The sequence below is a fragment of the Ochotona princeps genome, chromosome 18, assembly GCF_030435755.1.
Source record: "Ochotona princeps isolate mOchPri1 chromosome 18, mOchPri1.hap1, whole genome shotgun sequence".
NCBI lineage: Eukaryota > Metazoa > Chordata > Mammalia > Lagomorpha > Ochotonidae > Ochotona > Ochotona princeps.
Genome location: NC_080849.1, coordinates 19694043 through 19721712, shown reverse-complemented (window position 1 = coordinate 19721712; position 27670 = coordinate 19694043). Strand labels below are relative to the sequence as shown.

Genomic DNA, 27670 nt, shown 5'->3' with positions numbered 1-27670 from the left:
GGGGTTCCTGCCACCTCAATGAGATACTTACATTATCCTGGCTCCCAGCATTGTGACCTTTGGAAAGTGAACCAGCAAACAGGAGTTTGCTCTCTGTTTCTTTGTATGTGTATGTGTGTTTCTCACTCTGCCTCTCAAGCACATAAACATATAAATTTCATCAATATATTTTTAAAAATCAATAAACAATTTTAAGTACTTAAAAAATTTTCTTTAATCTTACCTTTTGAAATGTGTACACTGGTAGATGTATATGTTAGTATAACATGTATTATGTAATCTACAAACCAATTTATTTAAGTAGCAATGAGAGAACATACAACCAATAGAAAACTTTAAAGATCACCACACTAGAGGGGCTGTCAAAGGGCAGGGGGAGGAAAGACCAGGGAATGACAGCTTCTGCCAGTTAATGCTGATCCCCACAAATGTCCACACATAAATCATACCATACACTGATGTCCCCCACTTTTATAGGTAAGGAAATTAGAGCTCGGTGGAGTAAGCCCCTTGTACCCACACTGTCCCACTCCTAAGCACATGCCCTCACTCTCTGCTGCAGCTCCACACTCATGCAGTGGCTTATTCCCAGGTGGGAAATCCAAGCTTAAAACCAGCCACTGAATCACTCTTAAGCATCTGGAATTGAACACGCCAAGATTCTGTCTATTTGCTACAGTGGGTAACATGTTGTGATTTATCATGAATCCAGCCTCAAAATATCCTTTCCAAACCTCCCTCCCAGTCTTCATCCTCATCCAGGGAACCCCATATTTAAGGCCTGGTGCCTTTCTTCACAGTTCACTCTTTCCACAAACCACACTATGTCTTTGGCTGCCCTGTTCGGAGCCTTCTATGAACACATCGTTGTCTCTACATTTAAGGTGCCTGTCATTTTAAGAGAGGAGAGAGGCAGGAACTGCAGCACAACAAAATGAAAGGTCTGCAGAGCCCTGTGGGAGAGAGGCCCGGTTCTGCCAGGCCCTCCAGGACGGCCTTCCCACAACACGTAGGCATGCAGCAGGTCTGCAGGAGGAGAGGGAAAATGCCTTCTGGTGTGGCAACTGGCACTGGACAAAACCAGTCAGCCATTCCTTGAAAGTGGACATGGAACTTCAACTGAACAGAGGGGAGGATGGTTCTGCAGGAAGGAGAGGGAAAGCTGGCAGGCCTGCAGGACTTTGCTTAACTCTGAATGCTCTGTGCCCTGTTCTGACTACAAATTCTAGCCCTTTTTAAATTCTTAGAAATGAATGGCATACAAGCATGTAACTTTGATTTTCACTCTAATCTATGATGACCATAAAGCTAGTATTGATTTTCTAAGTAAGCTAAGGGACACTGCATTTGGTTTTCATAAACTCAAGGGGGAAATTAACAAGTCTCCAATCAAAATACCTGGCCATTCTGTGATGCTTGTTAGTACTGCCAAGCCCTGGTGCACACAAATGTACAGGCAGACATACACATCATGGTGTCTTGGACCCCTGCAGCCTGGGCAAACAGTGTTCTGGCACCGATGTACTGCCTGCTTGGTTTTGCATTGGTCCTAGCCTTCAACTGATGCATCCCTGGCATTTTAATAAATTTGTTACATTACCTTCAAAACTTACCCAATCAGATGGATGTGGGTTCTCTGGTTAACCCTACAGAATTCAATGATGCAACTGACCAGACCACACTAGTAAGACAGCCTTCCTTCTGCTGATAGGACAGGCCCAATGGCAGAATATAATGTAGGAGGCCTCCAAGTCATAAATCCTTCAAGAAGATTCTCCCCTCCCTGGCTGGAATGCCAACACATGAGCAAATGTGAAAGATCACCAGGAAGCTCAGAGTGCCTCACATCCCTGTGTACTGCTGAGAGCAAAGAAACCCAAAGCTGCGTCAGTCTGGGCTTGAAGCCCCTGGTTTTGTTCATCTCCTAACAGACCCAAGCTCCCACAGCAATCCCAGCCAAGCTGTTCTACCAACCTTCAGCAACTCCCATCTTTTACCAGGGGGGAAAAAAAGAAAAGAAAAAACAAAACCTTCTGCCTGTGATGACTCTGAAGCCTGGTCTCCTCTGAGGACAGCTCTTTCTCAGAAGCCTGTTCAAATGGCAACTTGTTTATCTCTCTTGATAACTCTCTTGACAACTTGTACCCCAGAAAAGACTCATATCTGTTTTCAAACTACTTCCCACGTATCTCATCAGATTACTGCCCTCACCAGCATGCCTCACCACAATCACCTACAGGCAGCAACCTCATCCTGCCCACTTCTGATCTTGGTCTCACCATCTTCCCCTAACCCTGCACTATTCTGTGTACCCACAGATGAGCCACCCAAAAAGATGACCCTGAAATCCCTGGCCTGCTTACACTACACCTAGACTCTTTTTTCTAACAACTGCACTGCCACTACTGATCTGAATTTACACACTCTAACACCGGCCAACTTTCAGGTCATTTCCTCTGGTACCTGACTCACAGTTTTTGACCCAAACAATGATCTCTACTATCTTTTCAGTGGCTAACATGGCCCTCACACCTTCTCTCCCAACCCTGCTAAGACCCTGATGCTCAGTTCCAATGCTTCCTTGCACAGCCTTCCGCACTCCCTCACTCCATTATTGCTACATCACACTAGCCTAGCAAAAGCCTCTTCTGGATTAAATGCCACTCTCCACCTGCCCCAAGTCCCAAAACAGCTATACACTGCTGAAGGAAAAACCTAACAGCTACTCCACTTGCTATGACTTTAAGTGCATCACAGGTCTTCAGTGCGTGCTCAACATTGTCTAGCAATCCTACTACATTTCTTTAGTACCCTACAGAAATCGATTCTCCTATTCTCTATAGAAGTCCAACAGCAATTCTCAATCTTCATGCTCAGTTTTATGCCTCATTTTTTAACTGAAAAAATGGAATCAATCAAGAGAACTACCTTGTCTTTCCACCTTAAAATCTACATGTCTACATCAAAGTGTATACACTCTGCTTTCACCCCTGTTATAAAATTGATAAAATACTCCTTTTCTTCTTTGAGAATATCAATTTATCAGGATCTAATAAATACAGGCATTTAATACATATTTAATGAGTTAACCTGTGTAACTGGCCCTAGAATACAAACAATTTGTGCCATTTTCCAGCCAAAACTGAAAAGTCCAACACACACACACACACATTCTTCCCAGTATGTATGCCTTCTTCCATTTGCTGGGTATCTTTTTTTTTTTTTAGAGTTTATTTTATTTTCATTAGAAAGTTAGATATACAAAAAGAAGAAGAGACAGCGAACTACAACAGCTGGAGCTGCGCCAATCACAAGCCAGGAATCAGGAGCTTCTTCCAGGTCTCCCACATGGGTACAGGGTCCCAAGGCTTTGGGCCATCCTTGATGGCTTTCCCAGGCCACAAGCAGGCAGCTAGATGGAAAGTGGAGCCGCCGGGATTAGAACTGGCGCCCACATGGGATCCCAGTGTGTGCAGGGTGAGGATTTTACTTGCTTGCCCTCTGTCCCCTTTTTTTGCATATCCATTCTCTCCTCAACCCTCTAGTTAGTTTTCTAAACACACTCCAACTGAATGATTCATGACAAAGTAATCTACAACTCTAGCTTTCCAGTCTAAGTCCTCACCTTATTTCATCTTTCACTTGTACAGTCTGCATCAAACTATATGATTAAGATTTGTACTTTGGGTCCAGCATTGTGGTACCATAGCTGAAGCCGCCATTTACAATACCACCACCCCACATGGGTGCCAGTTCTTGTTCCAGATACTTTACTTATGTTCCAATTCCCTGCTAACAGCCTGGAAAAGCAGCGGAGGATGGTTCAAGTGTTTTTGGTCCCTGCTACCCAGATAGGAGACCCAAAAGAAGGTCCTGGCTCCAGGCTGGTCCAACCCTGGGAGTGTGGCCACCTGGGGAGTGAACCAGTGGGTGGTGATTTCTCTTTCTGTAGAAAGCAGGAAGGCAGGAAGGAGAAGACAAGGATACCCAGAGACAGAGCAGTGCACGGTTCCCTTTTTCCATTCTCTTCTGCATGTAATGAGATTCTGACAATAACTTCTCCAGAAAACCCATCCTATAAAACTGATTCTTTAGAGTCTCATCTTCATGCACTGTATGGTCTCACCCGCACATACATGGGTAGTTAGCATCACACAGACAGCAGGCAACAGACCTATGCAGAGTTCACAGAAGGTGCAGCAGAACTGGTATACTGCCTCCCCAGGCTCAAGAGCAAGGTTCCTCTGTGCCTGTTGCCAACAGCTCCCACCACACCTTCATCCAAGTCAGCAGCAGGGATAGAATACATGGCATGCACTTTAAGAATGCTACGTGTCAGGCCTGGTACAGTAGCCTAGTGGCTAAGGTCTTCATCTTTGCATGCACCAGGATCCCACACTCGCATCATTTGGTTTATATCCTGGCTGATCCACTTCCCAGCAGCTCCCTGCCTGTGGCCTGAGAAAAGCTGTAGAGGATAGCCCAAAGTCTTGGGACCCCGCTCTGTGGGAGAGACCCAGAAGAAGCTCCTGGGCTCCTGGCTTCAGATCAACTCAGCTCCATTGCAGCTACTTGGGGGGTGACCAGCAGACGGAAAATCTTTCCTTCTGTCTGTCTCTCTCTGCATAAATCTATCTGACTTCTCAAGATAGATAGATAGATAGATAGATAGATAGATAGATAGATAGATAGATAGATAGATAAAATGCTAAATGTCAGTTTCTTGATCCAAACACAGACCAAACCTTGCCTGGGGATGGGGAGCTGTCACTTCCACATCACGTTGGAGTAAAACCTTTCCCGTGTTCCAAGCTGTGTCCTTTCTGCTTGAGATGATGCAATCACTCATTTGCAGGCCATGCTCTTTCATGTCCTTTCTTCAGCTGAGCTCAGAGGAACCAAGTGCCCAGATAAACCGGTGAGCGTTATGAACAACATGAGAGCTGGCATGCCAGCCTGGCCATAGCAACCGCCCGTTGAATCTGAGCAACAGGATGCCTCAAAGCGTGTGTTATTAATCACAAAGCTAAAAGGAGAAAAGTAACTTTGGCTGCTTTGTGGCAAGAATTTGCCTGCTTTCCTGATGTGACCAACTATCCAGAAACTGAAATAAATAAAGCAACAACTTGGATTTACTACACCTTTATCAGGATTCCAAATAGAAATAGGCAATCTTATTTTCATTATACAGCCTTTGTATAGTCTAACAAGAGAAAATTAGTTAATTTTACATGCATCTATCATAATGTTTAATTTACTAAAATATGCTTATGTATACATATGGACAAAAATTGAAAACAACTGAGAAAAACAGAAATGGTGTTTTACAAATCTCATCTTACTTTTTATTTTTCATAACTTCTAATGTTCTTTATGAATATTTTCAGACTATACAAATATGCATGCACACATATACACACATGGAGACAGAAACTGACAGTGCCAGGAAAACATTCATGACTTTATTTTAAAGTCCACGTTCTGCCCACTACTAGTTGTGTGATTTCATGAGAACCACCTAGCTTGTGACAGTTAAGATCATAGGCCATTTACTATCTGTCTCAGATTCACCCACCCACCATGATTTGCGATAGTTCCCTACTCATTAAACATCCCTCTCTTCATGCACCAATATGGCTTCTTTTACTGATGCATGTCAAAGAACACTGCAAAACCAGACCAAGTCCATTTTCAAAGGAAAGTCTTTGAATAATTCCTAAGATTGGATTTTTTAAAGTACTTGTTCATGTAAAAAGGTGGTCTCAAAACCATACTGGCTTTAGCATTTAAAACTTTTTGCCACCGTTCACAAATTCTGTCAGCAAGTAATGCCAAACAAATTTAACCTCTGAACTTACTGCCAATACCTATACTGAAACTCATGTAAATTACAACAGCTGGCTAATAAAAAGCTATATACATTTGGTTTGGGGAGAATTTAGCAGTTTTAAAGCAAATCAATTTTAAGTTTCATTTTTCAAGGAAATGGGTTATATCCTCAGAAAAACTACTTCCCTAATTTTAATTTTTAATATTCTTATTTTTAAACACTTTAAAATTACACAATAAAATTATTTGTTGTAGAAGTCTTGAATCAGATCAAATGATTAATACCAAATAATGGTAGGTGATACAACTCTTACAAACTTATCATCAGGGGCTAGCACTGTAGCTTAGAGTCGGCATCCCATATGGGCACTGGATCTAGTCTTGACTCCTCTGTTTCTGATCCAGCTGCCTGCTAATGCACCTGGGAAAGCAGCAGAGGATGGCCCAAGTGCTTGAACCCCTGCCACCCATGTGGGAGACTCCAATGGAATTCCACATCTCTGGCTTTGACCTGGTCCTGCCCTGGCCAGTCCTGACCATTTGGGGAGTAAACCAGATAGAAGATGTCTCTCGGGCCCGGCGGCGTGGCCTAGCGCCTTAAGTCCTCGCCTTGAACGCCCCGGGATCCCATATGGGCGCCAGTTCTAACCCCGGCGGCTCCACTTCCCATCCAGCTCCCTGCTTGTGGCCTGGCAAAGCAGTCGAGGATGGCCCAATGTATTGGGACCCTGCACCCGAGAGGGAGACCTGGAAGAGGTTCCTGGTTCCCGGCTTTGGATCGGCACGCACCGGCCTGTTGTGGCTCACTTGGGGAGTGAATCATCGGGCGGAAGATCTTTCTCTCTGTCTCTCCTCCTCTCTGTATATCTGACTTTGTAATAAAAATAAACAAATCTTTAAAAAAAAAGAATTTAAAAAAAAAGATGTCTCTCTTTCTGTAACTCAGCCTTTCAAGTAAATCTTAAAAAGAAGAATTTCTTCTGAGACTGATTTTTTCCTATACTCTTCCGTATGAATACAAATGAACATATTCCTCAACTATGTGTGGCGTGAAAGGGTCATCAATGTCCTTTCATGTCTGTTTAGGAGGGCAGAGAACTGGCCCGGTGGTGTTGAGCATGTTTTGGAACTGGTTCCCAAGTGGTTGTCAGCAAATTACAGGGACAACAGGTCAAAACTGTGTTTTCACACCATACATATTCTTTCCAATGAAAATCACCCAATAAATAAATTTTTAGAAAGTCTAAAATCTGAAACAACACTTTTATTGGAGAGTAAATTAAAAACAAAATAACTTACATTATTCTCTAGTCTTCCAAATCCTCCAAGTGTCCCTAAAAGGAACCACTCCAAAAAAAAAAAAAAATTAAACTGAAATTAACTATGTTTCATAAGCCAGAAAATGAGTTCAATTATGAAAAAGGAAAAGAGAAAAAGCCATTATTTTACTTGGCACATGACGTATGCCACATCAGTCCTTGGAAGCATGACATGAGAATACAATCATTATTTATAAAACACTTTCTTGTTTGAAAGTTCAAAGTGTGTTAATTAGAAATGTTATTTTCACAACCATGCCTGTTCCTGAGTGTCACATACTTCTTCTCTTACTGTAGTTTTTCTTTCTCTCAGTGAGTCACCCCAGAAAAAGCCAAAACCAGAGAGAAAAATAGCCATCACGTAAAATAAATCATAACTACTGGATAGCATACCACCATAATGACTTCAACAACTTTCTCAACAACAGTAACTGGAAGAAGTATGAGTTTCAGTTTTCAAGTTCTATTTATTAATTTCTCTATTATAGCATTTGCCTAAACAAATAACTTTGTTTCACTACTTTGGCCTTATAATTTGGCTTGGACACTCACCACCACAAACAAAGGTGGGAAAAATAAATAAATAAAAACTCTGACAGCCCATTCCGGTGGGAAAACGAGGTATCAGAAGTTGCTGTGTAAAACTTCAGAACTTGATATAAGCACCGTTTGGCAGAACAGACTTAATTACAGCTGACTCTTAAAAATACTGCATACTCAGTATTTATTTAATGTTTAATAAATACTCAGTATTTATACTCAGTAATGGGGACTGCTCTGTCATAAAACCTAAAACAGAAAAAAATCTCAAAGTCAACCCTTCCTTGTTTCACCTTTATTTAAGCACTGGAAGCAATTAAAAAAATCTGAAATATATTAAAATACAAGGAAAAAGAAGTAGGAATAAAATCAAAAGAAAAATTTTTTGAGGCTAAAACAGTGGCATAGTAGGTTAAGCATCCATTCAAGTCCCGGCTGCTGTACTTTCGATCCAGCTCTCTGCTTATGACTGACCTGGGAAAGCAGTTGAAGATTGTCCAAGTCTTTGGGGCCTTGCACCTGTGTGGGAAACCCACCCAGAAGCAGCTCCAGGCTCTCGGCTTTGGACCAGCCAAGCTCCAGACACTGCAGTTATTCAGGGAGTGACCTGAAGATAGGAAATCCCTGTCTTTCCCTCTCCCAGTTATTCTGCCTTTCAAATAAAAATAAATCTTAAAAAAAGAAAATAGAAAAGCCAAATAAATGTTATCATTTATTTTTCCTCTTGTAATATCAAATTTCATTTTTTATGTTTTAAAGAGTTTTATTATTTTTTTAGATTATTATTTTTTTTTTTCTTGGAAAGTCAAATTCACAGAGAGAAGGAGAAACAGAAAGATCTTCTTTAAGTGGCTGCAACGGCTGGAACTGAGCCGATCTGAAGCCAGGGGCCAAGAGCTTCTTCTGGGTCTCCCATGTGGGCACCTTGGGCCATCTTCTACTGCTTTCCCAGGCTACAAGCTGGGAGCTGGATGGGAAGTGGAGCAGCTAGAACACAAGCTGGCAACCATATGGGAGCCTGGTGCATGCTAGATGAGGACTTTAGCCACTAGGCTACTGTGCCAAGCCCCAAACTTTCAACATAATATTTCTTTCATTGACTAAGTCTCTATTACATCTACTATATATACACACAAATATACACACTATTTATTACCAAATATCCAATTTGTTCATAATTTATTTACATTAAAATCTGAATAAACTTGTAAATTATAAGATCAGATCATTAGGGTTTCCTACCTGTTTTTAGTGTTTTAAAATATTTATTTTATTTATTTATTTATTTGCTTTTAAGGCAGACTGACTCAGAAAGAGAAGGAGACAGAGCTTCCATCTGCTGGTTCATTTCCCAAATACCCACAATAGCCAGAACCAGCCAAAGCCAGGAGCCGGGAACTCCATCTTGATCCAACAGGGGCATGGGCCCGGCACACGGATGACCTGCTGCTGCTGCTTTCCCAGGTGCTTTAGCAGGGGCGCAGGAAGGATTAGAAGGGTAGCATCCAAGACTCCAACCAGCACTCTGATGTGGCATGTAAGTGTGGTAGTTGGTTAGTTTAAACCCTGAGCCAAAATGCTGGTCCCAAAATGTATATTTTAAATATTCCTATGTAATATCTGTTACTAACAGTGAGCATGGACTGTGTACCAACAAGGCAGCCTCTTTCTCTTTTCCATTCTGTTCTTCAGCACAGTACAGGATGGTTCTAAAATGCCAGGCAGCTCCCCTCACACCTTAGTACCATATCCTAACACAGATCATCCATACAACAGCTCAACAAATTTTTTGCCTTAAGGACAGATTTATCCGACATACCCCTCTCATGATTCAGAAAATACCCAGGCTAAGATAGTTCAGCTTCCAATTTTCCAACTTTACAATGGATTTACCAAGCTATTGCATGCATTTTCAGTTCACAAGACTTGCTTTTGATGGGTTTGAGTCACAACCCCAAAAGTAAGTCAAAGAGCATCTGCATTGCCCTGTGTTTTCTCTGTCCTGTAGCACTGCCACATAGTACCAGAGTTAACCTGTTCTTCCACTTTCTCTGCATTACTACTCTTGTACTTTGAGGGCACTATTAGGTAGAATCATGGTTACTACAATATACACACTGAGTAGTTAATGGGTGGAAAGCATTTACATTCTGGATATACCGGACAAAGGGATAAGTCACGTTCCAGGGAGAACGGCATGGGACTGTGTCAAATATCATCACAAACTTTAAATTCATGAATAGTATTATTTCTGGAATTTTTCACTTAACATTTTTAGACAGTGGTTGACAGCAGGTAACTGATACTGTATAAAGCAAAATGTGATTAAGGGCCAGGAGGGATTACATTATCCTCATTTTACCACCGCGAAGTCATTGAGAGGTTAAATAAACAGCTGAAAAACACAGCGTATGGTTGAAGTGGCATTCAGTTCTAGGCCTTACCTAACACCAACACTCAGTCTGTAACTTGTACCTCTTCCATATTACCAGATAATCATCTTCTAGGACCCAGTCCCTGCAAAGGACAGTGTCAGTGATGCCCCCCAAAACCAGAAAAGACAATCATGTGCTTCAATCAGAGAACACGCGGGAGGTCTCTGTATACATTCTGACCTGCTCTTACTCTTTTTTAAATGAATCAGTGGGTTACAATGGGTTGTGAGTAATCTAAAAGGGCCATATCTTACACCATCACCACTGAGCGGGGTTATGGTTTAAAATTACAAATGACTGGAGGTATCAAAATCCAGAAAGAATTAAATGAAACCTCACATTGAAAATTATAGTAAGAGGAGTTCCAACTGACTTGGTATCACTCCCTAAATTCACATTTGAGGCCATGCCCCTCAGTGTGATGGTATTGGGAAATGAAGCCTTTGGAAGGTACTTGGTTTCAGATGAGGTCAAGAACGGGACCCCTGGGAGGCATCCCTTCCAAGCAGGAGGAAAGCCACCAGAGATCCTTCTCTGCCACACACAGGGCAGTTGGTCATCTGCAAGCCAGGACCAGGGCCCCCATGGAAAGTGGCATCTACTGGCAGCTGGAGCTTGGAGATCAACTGCTCTTCTGCCTTACTGACCAGTAGTACTGACAACTTTGATTAGCTGAACATTTGATTTGCAAATTATAAATCAGGTTGAATTAGCATCAAATCTCTTTAATAAAATCTTTGAGTGATTTTATAAACAAATTGTCAACAAGAAAATAAAATAAGCCTCCAGATGAAAAAGTGACTAAAAAGTGGTATCATAGTGACAGCTGTCAAGGCAAGTTCATTTATGAAGCAAGGAGAAATCTCTTGCGGGCAGTCTCTATTTAACAATAAAGTTTTCTTTTCCAACTGTCACTGGCCAAATTTTGCACCACATAAAATGAAAAGCCAGTTGGGAAAAAAAAGGCAAAACCATGACTGCAACATTCAATTTAGTCAGGTTCTCAAAACAATCTTGAGATAAATTATAAAATTTAAGCAGACTAAAAATACAAAATTCTTAAATATTCTAGCTATTTTCCTCAAGGTGTTTGTATTTTGACTAACAAGCACCAGATCTTCACTGCAGACAACAAAACACAATGGACATGAAGAGGACAGATGTATAGCTGCAGATGTAATTTTATATATAACAGCTCATTCACTCCTCACAACGATCCTCTCCACAAGGTCTCATATTTATTAATATTAAATTAAAGCAGTGAGGGTCCGCACAATGGCCTAGTAGCTAAATCCTCACCTTGTATCCATGTGATCCAATATGAGCATGGATTCGTGTCCCAGATGCTCCATTTCCCTTCTGGCTCCCTGCTGATGGCCTGGGAAAGTAGTAGAATATGGACCAAAGCTTTGGGGCCTTGGGAAGAGAAATTAAGTTAATCCAGCCTGAGGGGGTCAGTTAAGCCCCTTGGGGTAGACTATTGCCTCAGTGGTCAGTACCGGCTCAGCCATCAGCCACCCGGACCCACAGTGGAATAAATGCCACACACATTAAGTTGGTGATGCTCAAGTGGGCCTACCATGCCAGAATCATCTAAAAGGCCCACTGGGAATATGCATTACCAGCCCCACCTCAGGTCTAATGGACCAGAAATGCCAAGGTTTGATTATAATACACAAATGGTTATTTTTTTTTCAAAAAAGGATATTCAGGTAGTTACAGAATTTAGCAGTTCATTCAAAAGTCATTTTAAAATACTGCCTTAATTAAGACTGTAATTTTTTGATCTGAATAGTAAAATGGACTGAGGTCCATTTCATAACCATATTTGAAGAATGATTAAATCAAAAACAAAACAAAAACATAAGAGCAAGGAGATAATTTTTCATATACTTCCCTGTATGAATATAGATATAACTGCATGTATTAGAGATTACAAGACAAGGTGATATATTAATATATAACTCATTCTAGCTACTTCCAGTGGAAAAGCTAATTATACTTAAGATATTTGGAAAAGCAATTTTCTTTTTTTTAACAAAAATTTATTTATTTTTATCGGAAAGGCAGATATACAGAGAGGAGGAGAGAGGAAGATCTTTCGTCCGATGGTTCACTCCCCAAGTGACCACAACGGCTGGAGCTGAGCCAATCCGAAGGCAGAAGCTTCTTCCGGGTCTCCCTCACAAGTCATTGGACCGTCCTCGACTGCTTTCCCAGACCACAGGCAGGAAGCTGGATGGAAAGTGGAACTGCCAGTATACAAACTGGTGCCCATATAGGATCCCGGCGCATGCAAGGCGAGAACTTTAACCACTATACTATTGTGCTAGGCCCCAAAAAGCAATTTTCAAAAAAGGAACAGTGTCTATACAAGTTAACTGCCATTAACTAATACAAAGTCAGTGTGCAAGGAGCATTCCTAACTGAAAACCTAGAATTCAAACTACTCAGGAAATCAGAAGTATTCTGCATGCCAACGTGGTGCCTCAAGTGGAGGGATCTCCACCTGACTTTCTTCCACAGGTCACAGTGAAAACACAGGCACCTTGAATATATCACACACAGTTATCTCTAGGTACACGTACAAGGTTCATATCAATGATTCTACATCTACACTTGGGGTCCCTCCCCAAGCCTATGATACGCATGCACATATTCCAAATTAAAAACAAAATCTGAAACCCAAAATCCTTTTGGCCCAAGCATTTCAGATAAAGTATATCTATTCTACCTGTAGCTGCAATGAAAAGGTAATGGCATTTTCTGCAATGACTTTAGGACATTCTGATTGAGGGCCATCCAACATCTGCCTGTATACTGTAGCAACAGTCACAAACAGAATACTATGTACTACCCCATCAAACTTTTAGTCTAAGGGAGAGAGACTGGTAGCAGCAAAATTACAAGAAAACCTGATTTTAAAAATTCAACTGAAGTGCGACACTAATGGTATCCTACTTAATACAGAAGAGTTTAAAATACAAAAAAAAAAACTGTTACTTTATGGAGTCAGAAACAAATTCCTAGCTCAGCTCACATGCTTTTTATTTGTTTGAATATTTGAAAAGTAGAGTGTGCAAAAGAGAGGGAAAAACAGAGAACTCTCAATCACTGGCTCACTTCCCAAATGGCTCTGGTGGTTGAAACCAGGCCAGGTTAAAACCAGGAGCCACAAGCTCCCTCCAGGTCTCCCACGAGGGTGGTGGGAACTCACACACTAGGGGCAACACCTGCTGCTTTCCCGGGAGCACTAGTGGGGAGCTAAATCAGAAGCAGAGCAGCTAGAATGTAACTGGTGCTCCAACGCAGAATTCTCATGTCACAGGCAGTGGCTTAACTCACTGCACTACCAGACCATGCCTCATCTGCTTTGAATGATAGCTGAATGCTAAGATTGATTGAAGTTCATACGTGTATTGTGGTTGTGTGAGAAATATCCCATTTCAGGAAACATACATTAAGTATTTAGGATTAAAGGGTAATGATGTCAGTAGCTTACCCTCAAGTAGTTACAAAAAAAGTGTATGTGCAATAAGAGGAAGAGAATATAATATATAATTATATATAAAATATATATATAATATATAATACAGAGCAACAGGATACAATAAACAAGAAATCAGTCTTGATAAAGGAATACAAAGTTTCTTATGCTATTTTTGAAACATTTGCAGATGTGTGAACGTATTTCCAAGTAAAAAAAAAAAAAAAAAAAAAAAAAGCAGACGGCCCAGCATGGTAGACTAGCGGCTAAAGTCCTTGACTTGCTAGCACTGGGATCCCATATAGGCACCAGTTCTAATCCTGGTGGCCCCGCTTCCCATCCAGCTCCCTGCTTGTGGCCTGGGAAAGCAGTCAAGGACAGCCCAAAGCCTTGGGTCTACACCCATGTAGGAGACCGGGAAGAGGCTCCGGGCTCCTGGCTTCAGATCAGTTCATCTCCAGCTGTTGCGTTCAGTTGGGGAGTGAATCATTGGACAGAAGATCTTCCTCTCTGTCTCTTCTCCTCTCTATATATCTGCCTTTCCAATAAAAATAACTCTTTTTAAAAATGTAGAATGGGGAAGGTTTGTGGCAAGCTAAGCGGCCACCGGAGAGGTTGACAGCCCATATAAGCTCTAGTTCAGGTCATGCCTCCAACCCTTCCACTCCAAGTGTCTGTCACTGGAACTGCAAGAGCACCAGAAATCAACTGAAGTCCTGGGTTTATTATTTCAGGAGGGTCCAGACATGTGATTACAGATGCCAGTTTCAGTGTCCACAATCTCTCTGTCCCTCCTGGGAATCAACAAAACCTCACCAGCCAACACTGCAAAGCTGTTGTTTTGTTTGTTTGATTGTTTAATAATGTACTGTGCTTCAAAGGAAATGATTTAAGAAAAAAAAAAAAAAAAAAAAAAGCATACAACTGCTCTGAAAGGAAATGTTTCTATATTCAAGAAAAATGCAACTCCAATAAAATTTGACGAAATGAATAAAACCCAAACGTCTCTTGTTCACATTTGGCTCTGGAATATAAATGTTTCTATGAGGATTTGCAAAATAATCTATTTTTCTCATGCTACTATTCAATTAAAAAAAGATTCCTACAGCCAGCGTTGCAGCACAGCAGCTGAAGCCACTGCTTACAACGCTGGCATTCCCTACCCACCTGACAATTTGAGTTCTGACTGCTCCACTTCCAATCCCGCTCCCTATAATGTGCTGAGAAAGGACTAGAAGGTGGTCCATGTGCCTGGGCCACTGCCACCCCGTGTGGGAGACCGGGATGAAGGCCCAGACCTGACTGTTGCATCCATCTGGGGAGTGCAACCAGTAGATAAAAGAGCTCCCCCTCTGTCACTCTACTAAATAAATAAATAAATAAATGTATCTTTTTAAAAAATAGAAAAGTTCATTAACTACCAATCAAAATATCATCAAAAGTGATCAAACAACTCAAGTCAAATTTCATCAACTTGATTTAACTGTCCTGGAATGTGACTTAATTAAAAAATTACTAAAATAGCTTTTATATTTCCTTTGCCCAAACTAAATAGATATCCTTTGAAGAAAAATGTTCTTTTGCGGTTTGTTTCATAATCCTTTGAGTCACATGCTGTGAAATAATAAATCCATCATTATCTTCATATTATGCATAAATAGTCCTAGAAAAGAAGCTATGTAAAATGTCTGTGACTACTAAAAACCATCTTAATGCCCTTAGCTGATCATTAAATTTTAAAATGGTGAGTTAAAAGGACCACAGAATTTTTTAAAGTTATATGGATACAGTCTTAGAGACAGTCCATTCCAATCAACCTTCTCAATTTCAAACTAGGAAAAATCAAGCGACTTCCTTATTCTCCTTATTGGCCTAACAGAATTATCACTCCTTTCTAGTTTCCTAGTTAACAGCTAGCTAGTTAGGAACTGATTAAAAATACAAGAGGCAAGTATTTTTGGTACCAGGCACACTCATGACACCACATTTGATACTGGGCTTCCTATTAATATAACACATAATTTAAAAAAAACTCAAACTACACACAAAATTATATTTACATTTAAAAACAAAGCCCAGGAACTACTGTTATTTTGCAGAAAGCACTCAATGAACATATACTACCTCCCCATAAAAGTCTCTAAGCAGTCTACAGTCCTGGAAAAATGTTCAGCTTTTATATGCTTACACCAGCTTATAATGACTGAAAAAAAAAAATGCTAACAGATTAAGGCTTCTTGTGAGACAGCACCAATGTTTCCAGTGCCACGTTCAGAGGTTATGAATGAGCCATTTCCCTACCATCTGACAGGGGGACCTTGGGGATCCTATGTATACAGATATTCTACAAGAGCTACTCAGCGCCAAGGACCAAAGTATAAGTGATCTCAACTTCAATTCACAATATTAAAGGAATCAAAAGAAAGCAAACCTAGGAAGTGGGTTTCACTGATCAGTTTCTTCAGTCAGCAGAACAAGTCTATCAGTATTACTTTAAATCCAGAAAAGCTCTCAACACTTGCTACCTAGTAAGTTACCACACAGTACTGCTTTTCCACACCAAACCCATGGCCCCTTGAGTGGTGAGAATGCCAGACACCTTCCAGCTGCATCTGTGGCTTTCGTAGGCTCACAGCCTCAAACAGGGCTTGCCAGTGCTGAACTTCTCTGGTTTTTGTTTCTCCTTCAAGCCAAAGCCAAAATTCAGCTTATATAACCTCGGACTGCCCGGGCTCTCCACCTCTGTATATAAGGTCTTAGGTCTGAACACTGAGAAGGGAGCATTCCCTGTAAGGTAGCAGGCGGCATTTCTAGTTGGACACCTGCTTCCAGTCTGGCAAAACGTAACTGCGTGCCACTATGGAGTATATTACAAAACTCTTTAAATGTGTTAATTTGTCACTGAACAAAGGAAGTACCAAGTACAACAGGAAAACTATGATTAGTCATATAAAATCCTATCCAATAAAGCTCCTAAAACAGCAGAATTTCCTCTTACAGCACAAGTACTTCAAAGCATCCAAAGGCTTATTTTTATTTTCACTGCATAACCACATGCATATTTACATGTAAACATGCTTCTAGAAAGATGGCATTTCATACGTAAATAACTTACTCTTTATATGCATAAAAAGAACATAAATCATCATGCAGGAGTAGAAAAACTTAATATTCAATCACTTCCTGCATTTCCCATTTGGCCAGCTGCACAGATGCAGTATAATCATTCATGACAGTAAGTAAACAGCATGTCTTAGGCCTAATCAGACATGACTTACATGCATCAAAGAACTGAGACGAGTGTGCCGACACTTACTTGCTACTCCTGATGCAAGTCCATACAGCAATCCACCCCCGTCCGACTGCTGAGAGAGAACATGGGCTCCCGGAGGAGGAGGCTTTTCTTGTCTGATAAAGTTATACAATAATGTTTTCACAAGTTTGCTAGTGTATGGAAGACTACACAAAAAGAAAAAAAAAAGAAAAGAAATCAAACTTATTGATACAGGAGTCACCTAATTCTATTTCTGTACTATGATAAAAAATAATTCTGCCATTAGTATTAGCTATTAATATCAGAGGACTAGCACAATTCAATAAAATCTAGCATTATCACACCTTATTGAAGGCAATGGCTTTTGAAACCAGTTTCGAGCCTCAACTGTGACTTTGTCTCTTACCACACCATAAGACACTGGTCAAATCGCTTCAAGCTCTTGAACTTCGATCATCTTACTTGTTATCCGTATGATACTGTGATACATTATAAATTTAGTGCATCACACAGTACCTTGCACTTGAAGGAAAATAGTAAAATAGAAATAGAGAAAAGCAAGAATTTGTAAATAATGAAAATTTATACTTACTGAAGACCCAAAGGAAATGCCTGGTTGGAGATATGAGACCGCACTCAGGCAACAAGACAAGACTAGAAATCAGTTTTATACAATTAAAAGCTAGACCAGTTTAAAACAGAAACATACCATGGACCTCGCATCAGATACTTGTGACTGATGCTGTGGCGCAAAACCTCCTTGTGGAAGAGCTGGCAGGAAAGGAAAACCACCATTGTTGATATAGCTTCTACGGAGATCTCATAGGTGATATCTCTGGAGAAAGAGGAAAAATCAGAATAACGACCACACTGGAAGAGTAATATGCTACTCTTTTCCAGATAAACTGTTTTTTTAACTAAAATTAAATGCCCAATGTGCTTCTAGGCTGTTAAAAATGTTTTTAATGAGTTAAACAAAAATATCAAATGCTTTCCTAATCATTAGCGCTATTTGAACGAGTATTCTGTTATTTCCCTATTTTCTCGTTCCCATTTCTTAGCAATGCCAAGTGTATTTATACGTAACAGAAGTAGCAAACAGCACTGCTCTGCTTCGGAGATCCATTCTGAACGTCAGTGCGTACCCCTTTTAGTAATAACACAGAAACAACATATTCAGATTACAAAACTAGGAGGGCAAACATAGAAGGGAAGGAAACACTCAGAATAATAGTACATCCCAGATCTTCTGTCTCCAGTGTACCTTGTCTCAAGGTCAACTTCACATTGTTAACACAAACTCACAGTAAACATTATTCCTGTTTTATGAGGGATATTCTACTATGCAGCACACCCCCATCTGCCTAAGATCACTAATCCCCTTCAGGTCAATAAAAAGAAAGGATCTTAGCTGGGTAAAGAAGAAAAATAGATTAAATTCATAAGAAACCTCAGTTACTGCAACCTCTGACACATGGTGATCACAGAGAAAAGTATAACGCCACAGGCATAAAAGTAGAAATCTTCACACAGCCAAAAGAGTAACAGCCCCACATGAAAATCAAAGCACATTTATAAAACTGAAATGTTTGTGAAAAACCAAAATAAAAGTACTTCACATCTACTTAAATGAAGGCTGATTAAATAAATGTCGCCTCAACTGTAGAACTGAGTAAGTTTAAACTCTATCAGATACATGGCAGTATTACTACAAATGGAAACACTTTTTTTTTTAATTAAGTGCACAAAACCACACTCAAGAGATACAGGCAACTAACCTTACTCTGTAATGAACAGACTTCATTTCCACTAAGAAATCTGACTTTTAACTTTTCTTAGGAAAATGTTCTGGGCTTGGTGTCATGGGCTAGTGGCTAAAGTCCTCGCATCACATGTACAGGGATCCCATATGGGCACTGGTTCGTGTCCCAACTGCTCTACTTCTCATCCAACTTCCCGATTACGGCCTGGGAAAGCAGTAGAGACAGCCCAAAATGGGACCCTGCACCCACGTGAAAGACCCACAAGAAGCTCGTGGCTTCTGATCAACTCAACTCTTGAGCAGATAACCAGCAGAAAGAGGATCTTTTTCTGTTTCTCCTTCTCTCCATAAATCTGATCTGCCTTTCCAACAAAAATCAATACATCTTAAAAAAGATTTTAAAAAGCAAAATTTTCTGTTGAAATTGGTGTAATTACTGTTGTAAATGCAATCCACATAAAAAGCAATTGTTATATTTCTTATTTTCTGAACAGATTGAAAAGGAAATCCAACATTTCCTGTCATGTTATGATTCATTAACAATGGCTTGAATGCTCAGAAACCCAAATATTTTACATCACAACCATCATTTATTGATAGAGGCTGCGCCTGTCAAGAATCCACACTCTCTATTCATTGGCTGGGTTTTTCAGCTGAGTCAGAGTTTGAAGGCAAATCCTCAAGAAACAAATATCTTGCACCTCACCACAGGGTACATTCCCTCTAGACAGACAGGTGATGACGTCCAACACATTTGCAAACGGATTCAGTCATGCCATCAACAAATAACTGGCTTACAATCTCACATCTTACTCTACTATCTCAGATCCAGAAAGAAAACTGTTTTAGATTGTTTAAACTAAAAGCCATGACTAAACAAGAAATATGAGGGCTAACAATCTTGGGGCAAGAATAAGGTCTACCTCAGAAGAGGACATTTGTTATCCATCAAAATTAATTGGACAAAACAAAATCACACAAAGAAAAAGTGTCAACCCTTTGTTGTGATGTGTTCTGCTGTGCCATAAGTCTTGTGCATTTAATTATGATTAATAAGACTGCTTTGGCAGCAGTAACTCCATTTCAGAGTGGCCAGCAGATAGCAAGGAGTCCTGTTACTTCCCATTGGCTGGTTGACAATCATGCATGCAAATGAGATGCTTAAGTCAAGGGCTCACATCCTCAACACTGACAGCTGAAAGCAGGGGCACTACACCTTCTGAGGCTGTAACTTCTAGTATCTTGACACTGTCACTTGAAAGCAGGCTGCTTCTGTTCGTGGTGAGAAGGCTCTGGCAGCAGGGGGCTCTGCTGCAGGGAGTGGGCCTCTAGCTCACTGCCAATGACTGAAGAGCACACAGTTGGAAAATTTCTTCCATGGATGCATCCTGTTGGGATCGTGACCAGCACTATGCGTTCAAGTAATTTTCTTTTACCTATTTTTCTCATCTCTTCATATATTACTTTTGCTTATTTTTGCTTTTCTGCTTTTATGTGCCTTGCAATAAACAAGTTAGTTCAGAAATTCTTATCTCTTTCATCTTGTCATTTGATTACAAGTTAAGAGGACTTGTTCTTTTCAGCAAAATTGTGATCTTTGAGGTTAAAACTGCCCTGGGTTTTGTGGAAGCCAGGCTATTCTGGCTGGCTTAGTACGACACCCTCAGATCAGCTTCTCTTAGCATAACAGGCTGTAAATCTAGAGTAGAGGATTTCATCTAGGAAGTAGCAAAAGCTTCTAACACTTAAGAATAATGACTCGCGGCCAGCACTGTAGAGCAGCATATTAAGTCGCTGCCTGTGATGTCAACATCCTATATAGCACCTGTTTGAGTTCCAGATCATCTACTTCCAATTCACCTCCCTACTAGCACACCTGGGAAAGTAAGAGAGGATGGCCTAACAATTTGGTCCCCTGACACTCACGTGGGAAACTCCAGTGGAGTTCCAGGTTCCTGGCTTTGCCATGACCCAGCCTCAGCCATTGCAGCCATTTGGGAAGTGAACGAGATGATGGAAGATTCCCCTCTCTCTTTCTGTCTCTATCTCTTTCTCCACCTTCCTCTCCCTTTTCTATGTGAGGCTGGCATTCAAATAAGTTTTTAAGAGATTAAAAAAATGCTGACTTGACATGACATTGATTCATACTGAGCAGTAAATCCATGCCCGCAAATTCCTCAATGAGGGCCCGGCGCAATAGTGTAGTGGTTAAAGTCCTCGCCTTGCACGCCCAGGATCCCATATGGATGCCGATTCTAATACCGGCAGCACCACTTCCCATCCAGCTCCCTGCTTGTGGCCTGGGATGGCAGACGAGGATGGCCCAAAGCTTTGGGACCCTGCACCCGCGTGGGAGACTGGAGGAGGCTCCTGGCTCCTGGCTTCGGATTGGCTCAGCTCCAGCCGTTGCAGTCACTTGGGGAGTGAATCATCAGACGGAAGATCTTCCTCTCTGTCTCTCCTCCTCTCTGTATATCTGACTTTCCAATAAAAATACTCCTATCTTTAAAAATGCTTTTATAAAAATGAATAAATAAAATAAAATAAAAATTCCTCAATGAAACTAAGTAATCCCTCCTGTGAGTTTCTGTGGGCCCAAATAGACAAATTCTAATCAAATTGTTTACCAAATTGTACTTCAGCTCACCTGTCACTTAATACATATCTGTGAGGAATTTACGCTTAATTTATCCAGACAGCTACTGTGCTACACACGGGAGACACATCTACCCACTGAGAAGCACCCTGCCTTTACGGAGTTCATGATTCAGCAGAAAATAAAGAAATCAAACAGGTACTCCAAATGGAGCCATACAGGGAATGAGTAACAACAGGAGAGAATTGTAGTGGACTCTGCATTTTACTGTGGAAGGCAAAAGAAAACTTTTCTTAAGAAGTGCTAGTTCAGGGCCCAGTGCGTGGCCTGGTGGCTAAAGTCCTCACCTTGAACGCTCAGGGATCCCATATGGGCGCCAGTTCTAATCCCGGCAGCCCCACTTCCCACCCGGCTCCCTGCTTGTGGCCTGGGAAAGCAGTCAAGAATGGCCCAAGGCCGTGGGACCCTGCACCCATGTGGGAGACCTGGAGGAGGCTCAAGGCTCCTGGCTCCTGGCTTTGAATTGGCACAGTACTGTGCCACTGTGGTCACTCAGGGAGTGAATCATCGGACGGAATATCTTCCTCTCTGTCTCTCCTCCTCTCTGCATATCTGACTTTGCAACAAAAATAAAATAAATCTTTAAAAAAAGTGCTATTTCAGTTCAGACCTGACATAGGAGTGGCAGATGAGAAGATGGGTCCTCAGCAGCACATCTGAGAAGCCAGCTGGGCACACTTCTGTTTTATGGCTAATCTGTGTATTCCCACCTCTAGTTCACGAGGAACTCATTCCATGGAGCACAGAGATGTGGAGACTCTACTGCTCTGACTTTGATGGGAAACGCACGGGATACCTTCCTGACTAAATTGAACTGTCCAGAGCCCAAACCATAGCAAAGGCACAGAATCTGTTGAGGTAGTAAAATATATGTTCCTAAGCACAAGAGGAAAACTCATTGCAACAAAATGTAAAGGGAATTGCATGAGAGAAGGTCCTAAGATGCTTTTGACCAGCTTTTTTGACTCTTCCTATTCTACACCTACCTCCCCTCTTCTGATAAAAGATCACCTTTTTATCTGCTCCCCTACCCCTGTGGTACAAAGGGGGCCTGACTCCACCTTCCAAGAGGCAATCAAAGTTTAGCCAACATAGATGGTTCCTAACAAAATCTTCTCCAAGACTTCTAGAACTATCAGGAAAGAGGCACTGTCTCCTAGAACTCTTGGCTATAGTTGGTTCTAGCTATGCCCAGGGACTCAGCCAGAATTGCTGTGGAGCACCCATATGGGAAACCTGCAGGAAACTTCTGGCTCCTGACTTCAGACTGGCCCAGCTCTAACTGTTGTGGCTACTTGGGGGAGTGAACCAGCAGATGAAGATCTCTCTTTCTCTGCTCTCCTCTCTGTAACTCTGCCTTTCAAACAAAAATAAAATCTTCTCAAAAGAGAAAATTATGAAAACAAAATAAATCTTAAAAATAATGAAGCTGTGTTTATTTTGGTGCAAAATTTTTCATAACCTATGCAAAGGTTTTCTGTAAGACACATCTTCTATCAATGTTCTATCAATTATCCTCATGTATTCTGAACACTACTACCATGCTGTTTATCATATTCTATAGTTTACACCATCTAAGACAAAAAATATTTGTTGAATTAAGAAATCTAACTGGGCCCAGCGTGGTAACCTAGTGGCTAAAGTCTTCCTTCCAAGTGCCAGGATCCCATGTGAGCACTGGTTCCTATTCCAGATACTCCACTTCCCATCCAGCTCCCTGCTTGTGGCCTGGGAAAGCAATAGAGGATGGCCCAAAGCCTCGGGGCTCTGAATGCAGAAAATCCAGAGGAAGCCCCTGGCTCCTGGATTCAAATCAGCTCAGCTCCAGCTATTGTGACCACTTGGGGAGTGAACCAGCAGAAGGAATATCTTTCTATCTCTGCTTCTCAATCTACCTTTCCAATAAAAATAAAGCTTTTTAAAAATCCAACTGATACTAGGAAAATGAAAAAACATAATTAAAACAGCTTCTACACAGCACAAACTTTATGGCATCACATAATATTTAAAGAGAATACAATGAACTGCTTCCATTTCCAGCAGTAATGGACAGGACACTGAAAGGCACCTTGCTGCTGAATTCCACAAACCTCCTTGGCAGGATAATGCAGCAGGGAAGGACACTTTCCCAAAGTGCCAACTCGCTAATAAGATGCTGAGAGTTTAAGATCAATAATCAAGGCACTGGGAGAAGATGAAGAGCTCAGTTGAATTGGCTGAGGCTGGGGTCTCAGCAGGGCTGAGGGGCCAGGAGACAACAGGCAGAGCCCAGGACTGCAAGCCTGAGCAACTGCACACACACAGAGATCTTCATAGGAATCCTCATCTGGGAAGCAGGGAGAGAGGAAATATACCAACTCTCTCGGGGACTACAATCCAGCCTTTAGTAATCTGAGTGACCTGAAAATTCAGCTCTAAAACTGAACTAATTAGATGAATCTATGACATTCAGCACACACGAGATAATAATTTCTGAAGAAAGATAAAACCACCCTAGTCATCAGATTGTTTCCCAGCATGGCAAAAGAACAATAATCAAAAGTAGACACAAAAAGACAAAGATTACATGACCGGAAAATACCATTAGACGGCCACTCAGAGAAACAAGTAAGGCTCCTCCAACAATAATTACCGCACACAGTTGTGCTTTCCATATTCACAGGATAAGATTCCTAAAACATCTGTAAACTATATAAAGTAATAGAACATGTAAGCAACTTGGGTTCTAGGAGGAAAATTCTACAACTGGAAAATACATTAGCCACATTTAAAGCTTCAATTGATCTGTTAAAAAGGAATACTAAAAACAAATAAATAGGAATACTATAAATAAATAAATAAATAAATAAATAAATCCAGACGAGAATGAGCTAAAGGGAGACTTAGTGACATAGACATTACATCACAAGCAACTGTCACAGAGATGTTTGATGTGGAGACAGACACCACGCAGGTGGAGTACCCACAGCCCATGCCTGAGCCTGGCTCTGCGATCTTGGTCTGCTTCAGGCCAAGCTTCCTGCTAAAGAACACTCTGGAAGGCGGCAGACGCCGAGCCCTGCCACCCATGTGGGAGCTTCCAGCTCCCAGGTTTGGTTGTTCCCTGCCTTGGCTTTTATGGACATTTGTGGCTGGGAGTTCTCTACCTGTGTTTGCTTCTCAAGTAAAAACAAAGCAAAATTTTAAAAGAAATTATCAGAATGAAGTTCAGAAAATCAAGAGAATAATACTGAGGGGCATTTGGGTCCCTGCATAAGGCCAGCAATGAATAAGCTTTAGAAACTCTACACACAATCATTTACAGAAGTTTATTTTCTTTTCTCTAGGATAAATACTGGAAAGCAAATTGTAGGATGAGGGGAAAGGTGGATATTTGACCTTATGAAGCTGCAAAACTTCTTCCTAAACTGGTTGTTCTATCCTATACCCCCACAGTAAATTCTTTAAATGGGTTTTACTTCTAGCTTCGTTTTGTCTTCACAGAAAATTGGTGGAAAGTACAAGGAGTTCCCACACAGGCCCCCACCTTGTTCCCATATGCACAGCTGTCCCACAGTACTACCAAGAGTACAACAGTATTTCAAGGAGTTCATGCAAACATTGAAGTCAAAGATGTTTGTTTTTGTGCAAAAAATTGTAATACACACTGTCCATGAACTTTTTGAGGACCTCTCAACTGTAACATCACTGTTGCACCTTTATCATCCAAAGCTGACATCAGCGTTCATTCAGTGCTGCATAAACTATGTATTTTAACAAATGCACAGGAATATGCATCCATGATCACAGTGTCATACAGAAATAGTCTGCTTCCTTTCTGCAAGAAAAGCCCTGCCCGCACTGATCTCTGTCTCCACAGTTGTGCTTCATCCAGATGTCTCAGATCTACGATCACACCGCATGCAGCTCTTTCACACAGGCTGCTCCTCCCATGGTAATTCTTGAAGGTTCCAAGTGCGGGCTTGGCTAAATCCTCACCTTGCAAGTGCCAGGATCCTATACGGGTGCCAGTTTGTGTCCCAGCTGCTTCACTTCCCATCCAGCTCCTTGCTTGTGACCTGGGAAAGGCTGGCCCAAGCTCCTGGCTCCTGGCTTTGGATCAGCTCACCTCTGGCCATTGAGGCCACTTGGGGAGTGAGCCAGCAGATGGAATATCTTTGTCTCTCCTTCTCTCCATAAATCTGATCTCCTTTCCAATAATAGATAGATAGATAGATAGATAGATAGATAGATAGATAGATATCTTCTCTTAAAGTTCTAGGTGCTCCACATTTTCATCAATATGCAATACTGTCAGTCTTCTTGTTTTTAGCTATTCTCATGAGTTTGTAATGATATCTCATTAAGGCTTTCATTTGCACTGGTCTGTCGACTCATCAAATTAAACATGTCATTGACCACTGACGTACTTTTCTATATAACTTTAAATGCTTTATTAATTTTGTAGTGGGATTATTTGCCTACTTCTGAAACTCAAACAGCACTTGATACATTCAGAAATGTCTTTTGTCAAAAAATAATTATGTTGGAAAAGCATTCTTAAGATATTTCCTCTTGTCTGTGACTTGATTTAATTTTCCTCAATGTCTTCTGCTGGGTCCATGTTTGTATTTTCAAAAAAGCTACTTAACAAGCTTTTATTTAAAAAAAAAAAACTTGCATTTATTTTATTCACTTAAGAAGCAGACACAGTTCTCATCTGCTGGTTCATTTCCCAAATGCCCAGGAGCTGGAAACTCAAACCACATCTCCCTCTAGAGGTTAACTCAACTGCCTAAGTCAGCACCCATTGCCTCCCAGAAACTGGAATGAATCACTGGGGAGCAGAGCCGTAACTCAAACCCAGGTACTCTGATAAGGGATGCAAGCCCCCCAAGCAACACCTTAAATCACTGCTACAAAGGCCTGACCCACATTTTTATTTTATGGTTACTTCTTTCTGCCCTTTCTGCGAACTTTACCTACAATTGTATGGATTTTCCTAATTTAAGTCTATACAGGCAAAGTAAGGAACCACTTGCTTTATTTTGCTTTTTCCCAATGAGGATTACCAGCTTTTCCAACATTGGCAGTTGATAAAAAGCCTCTCCCTCCCCAGCGGAATTTATTGTTTTTCTTAAAATTCAATCTACTGGATATTAAACATGTTTATTGGGCTCCCTATTGTGATTCTTAGATTTGTTTGTCAATACCACAGTTCTCAAAAGGTGTAGCTTTACCATGTATCTCGACGAGTATAGCAATACAAGCAATCTATTTACCTTCTTTTTCAATATCACTCTATGCCATCTAGGTTATTTGCCCTCTAGTGATATGTTATTGCCAGCTAGCCAATTCCTACATAGAGAATTGTGATACACATGGAACAACTTGAAACAAGTGCTTGGTTTGGGTAACATTCACGCCTTAATACTGACTTCCAATTCATGAACATGATTCTTGCTGAATTTAAGCCTTTTTTTAACTTCCCTGAGAAACACTTTTTAGCTGTCAGCACATAAGGGTTCACACACTTACAGAATTTATTCTTTTTCATGTCTTATTTAGTGGGATTTTAAACTTTTTACTTTCCAGTTCATTGCCACAGTTTTTCTATGACCATGCCATAGTTAGTTTAGACTTCTGTGACAAATGACCAGTGGGTGTTTTATGCAACAGACAATTATTCCTCACAATTCTGGACGCTGGGAAGTTCAAAGTCAAGCTGCTAATAGAATTCCATGTCTGGTAAGCATCCTATTTCTAGTCAGTCCTCACTCATCGATGAAAAGCGTAGTAGCTGGGACTTGAACCACAAACTCTAACATGGGAGGCAAGTGTCCCAAGCAGCCACTTAACCACTGTGCCAAATACTTATCTGTATAAATTTATTTTTACATAATGTCTTTGTTAGACTTGAGTACAGGCTCATACTAGTCTTATAAAGCAAGTTATCCCAAGTGATTTGGAAGCATACTTTACAGAAACATCTGCTACATAATTCAGGGTTAAGCAAAAGTGTAAGCTTCTGACTATATGAACAGACACAAATTTTTTTAAATCCTCTGCTCCAAATATACCAAACACATATTTACAGCTACACCAAACTGCATTATGATAAACCAGCAAAGTCACTGACTCAAAATTAGGAAAGCCAGGATCTATACTTCTTAGTTCTTTATTAATCTACCTTGTTAACTTCAAACCAACAGCTCATATAGATGTTGGTTTTCTTATTTATAAATAAGTATATTTAAGCAAATTCATTTCTAATGTCATTTCCTTTTGTAACTTTCTATAGCATTCAAAAAAAAACTCAAGGCAACATTAAATTCATGTGAAGAAAAAAAAATAAAAATAAGCTAATTGTGCTACCTTAAGTGCCAAAT

At 40.8% G+C, this 27670-nt stretch overlaps 1 protein-coding gene across 5 annotated transcripts in view; it reads right to left on the bottom strand.

Annotated features, from left to right (window-relative positions):
• The window catches only part of DYM (dymeclin), a 323209-nt gene that overhangs the window by 237210 nt on the left and 58329 nt on the right, over positions 1 to 27670 (bottom strand). For all 5 annotated transcript variants that reach the window (XM_058676968.1, XM_058676967.1, XM_058676971.1 and 2 more), the window contains 2 exons: positions 17594 to 17719; positions 16927 to 17069 (listed from right to left, as the gene is read on the bottom strand). In XM_058676968.1, coding sequence (XP_058532951.1) covers positions 16927 to 17069; positions 17594 to 17719 — 269 coding nt within the window. The remainder of the gene's footprint in view (positions 1 to 16926; positions 17070 to 17593; positions 17720 to 27670) is intronic.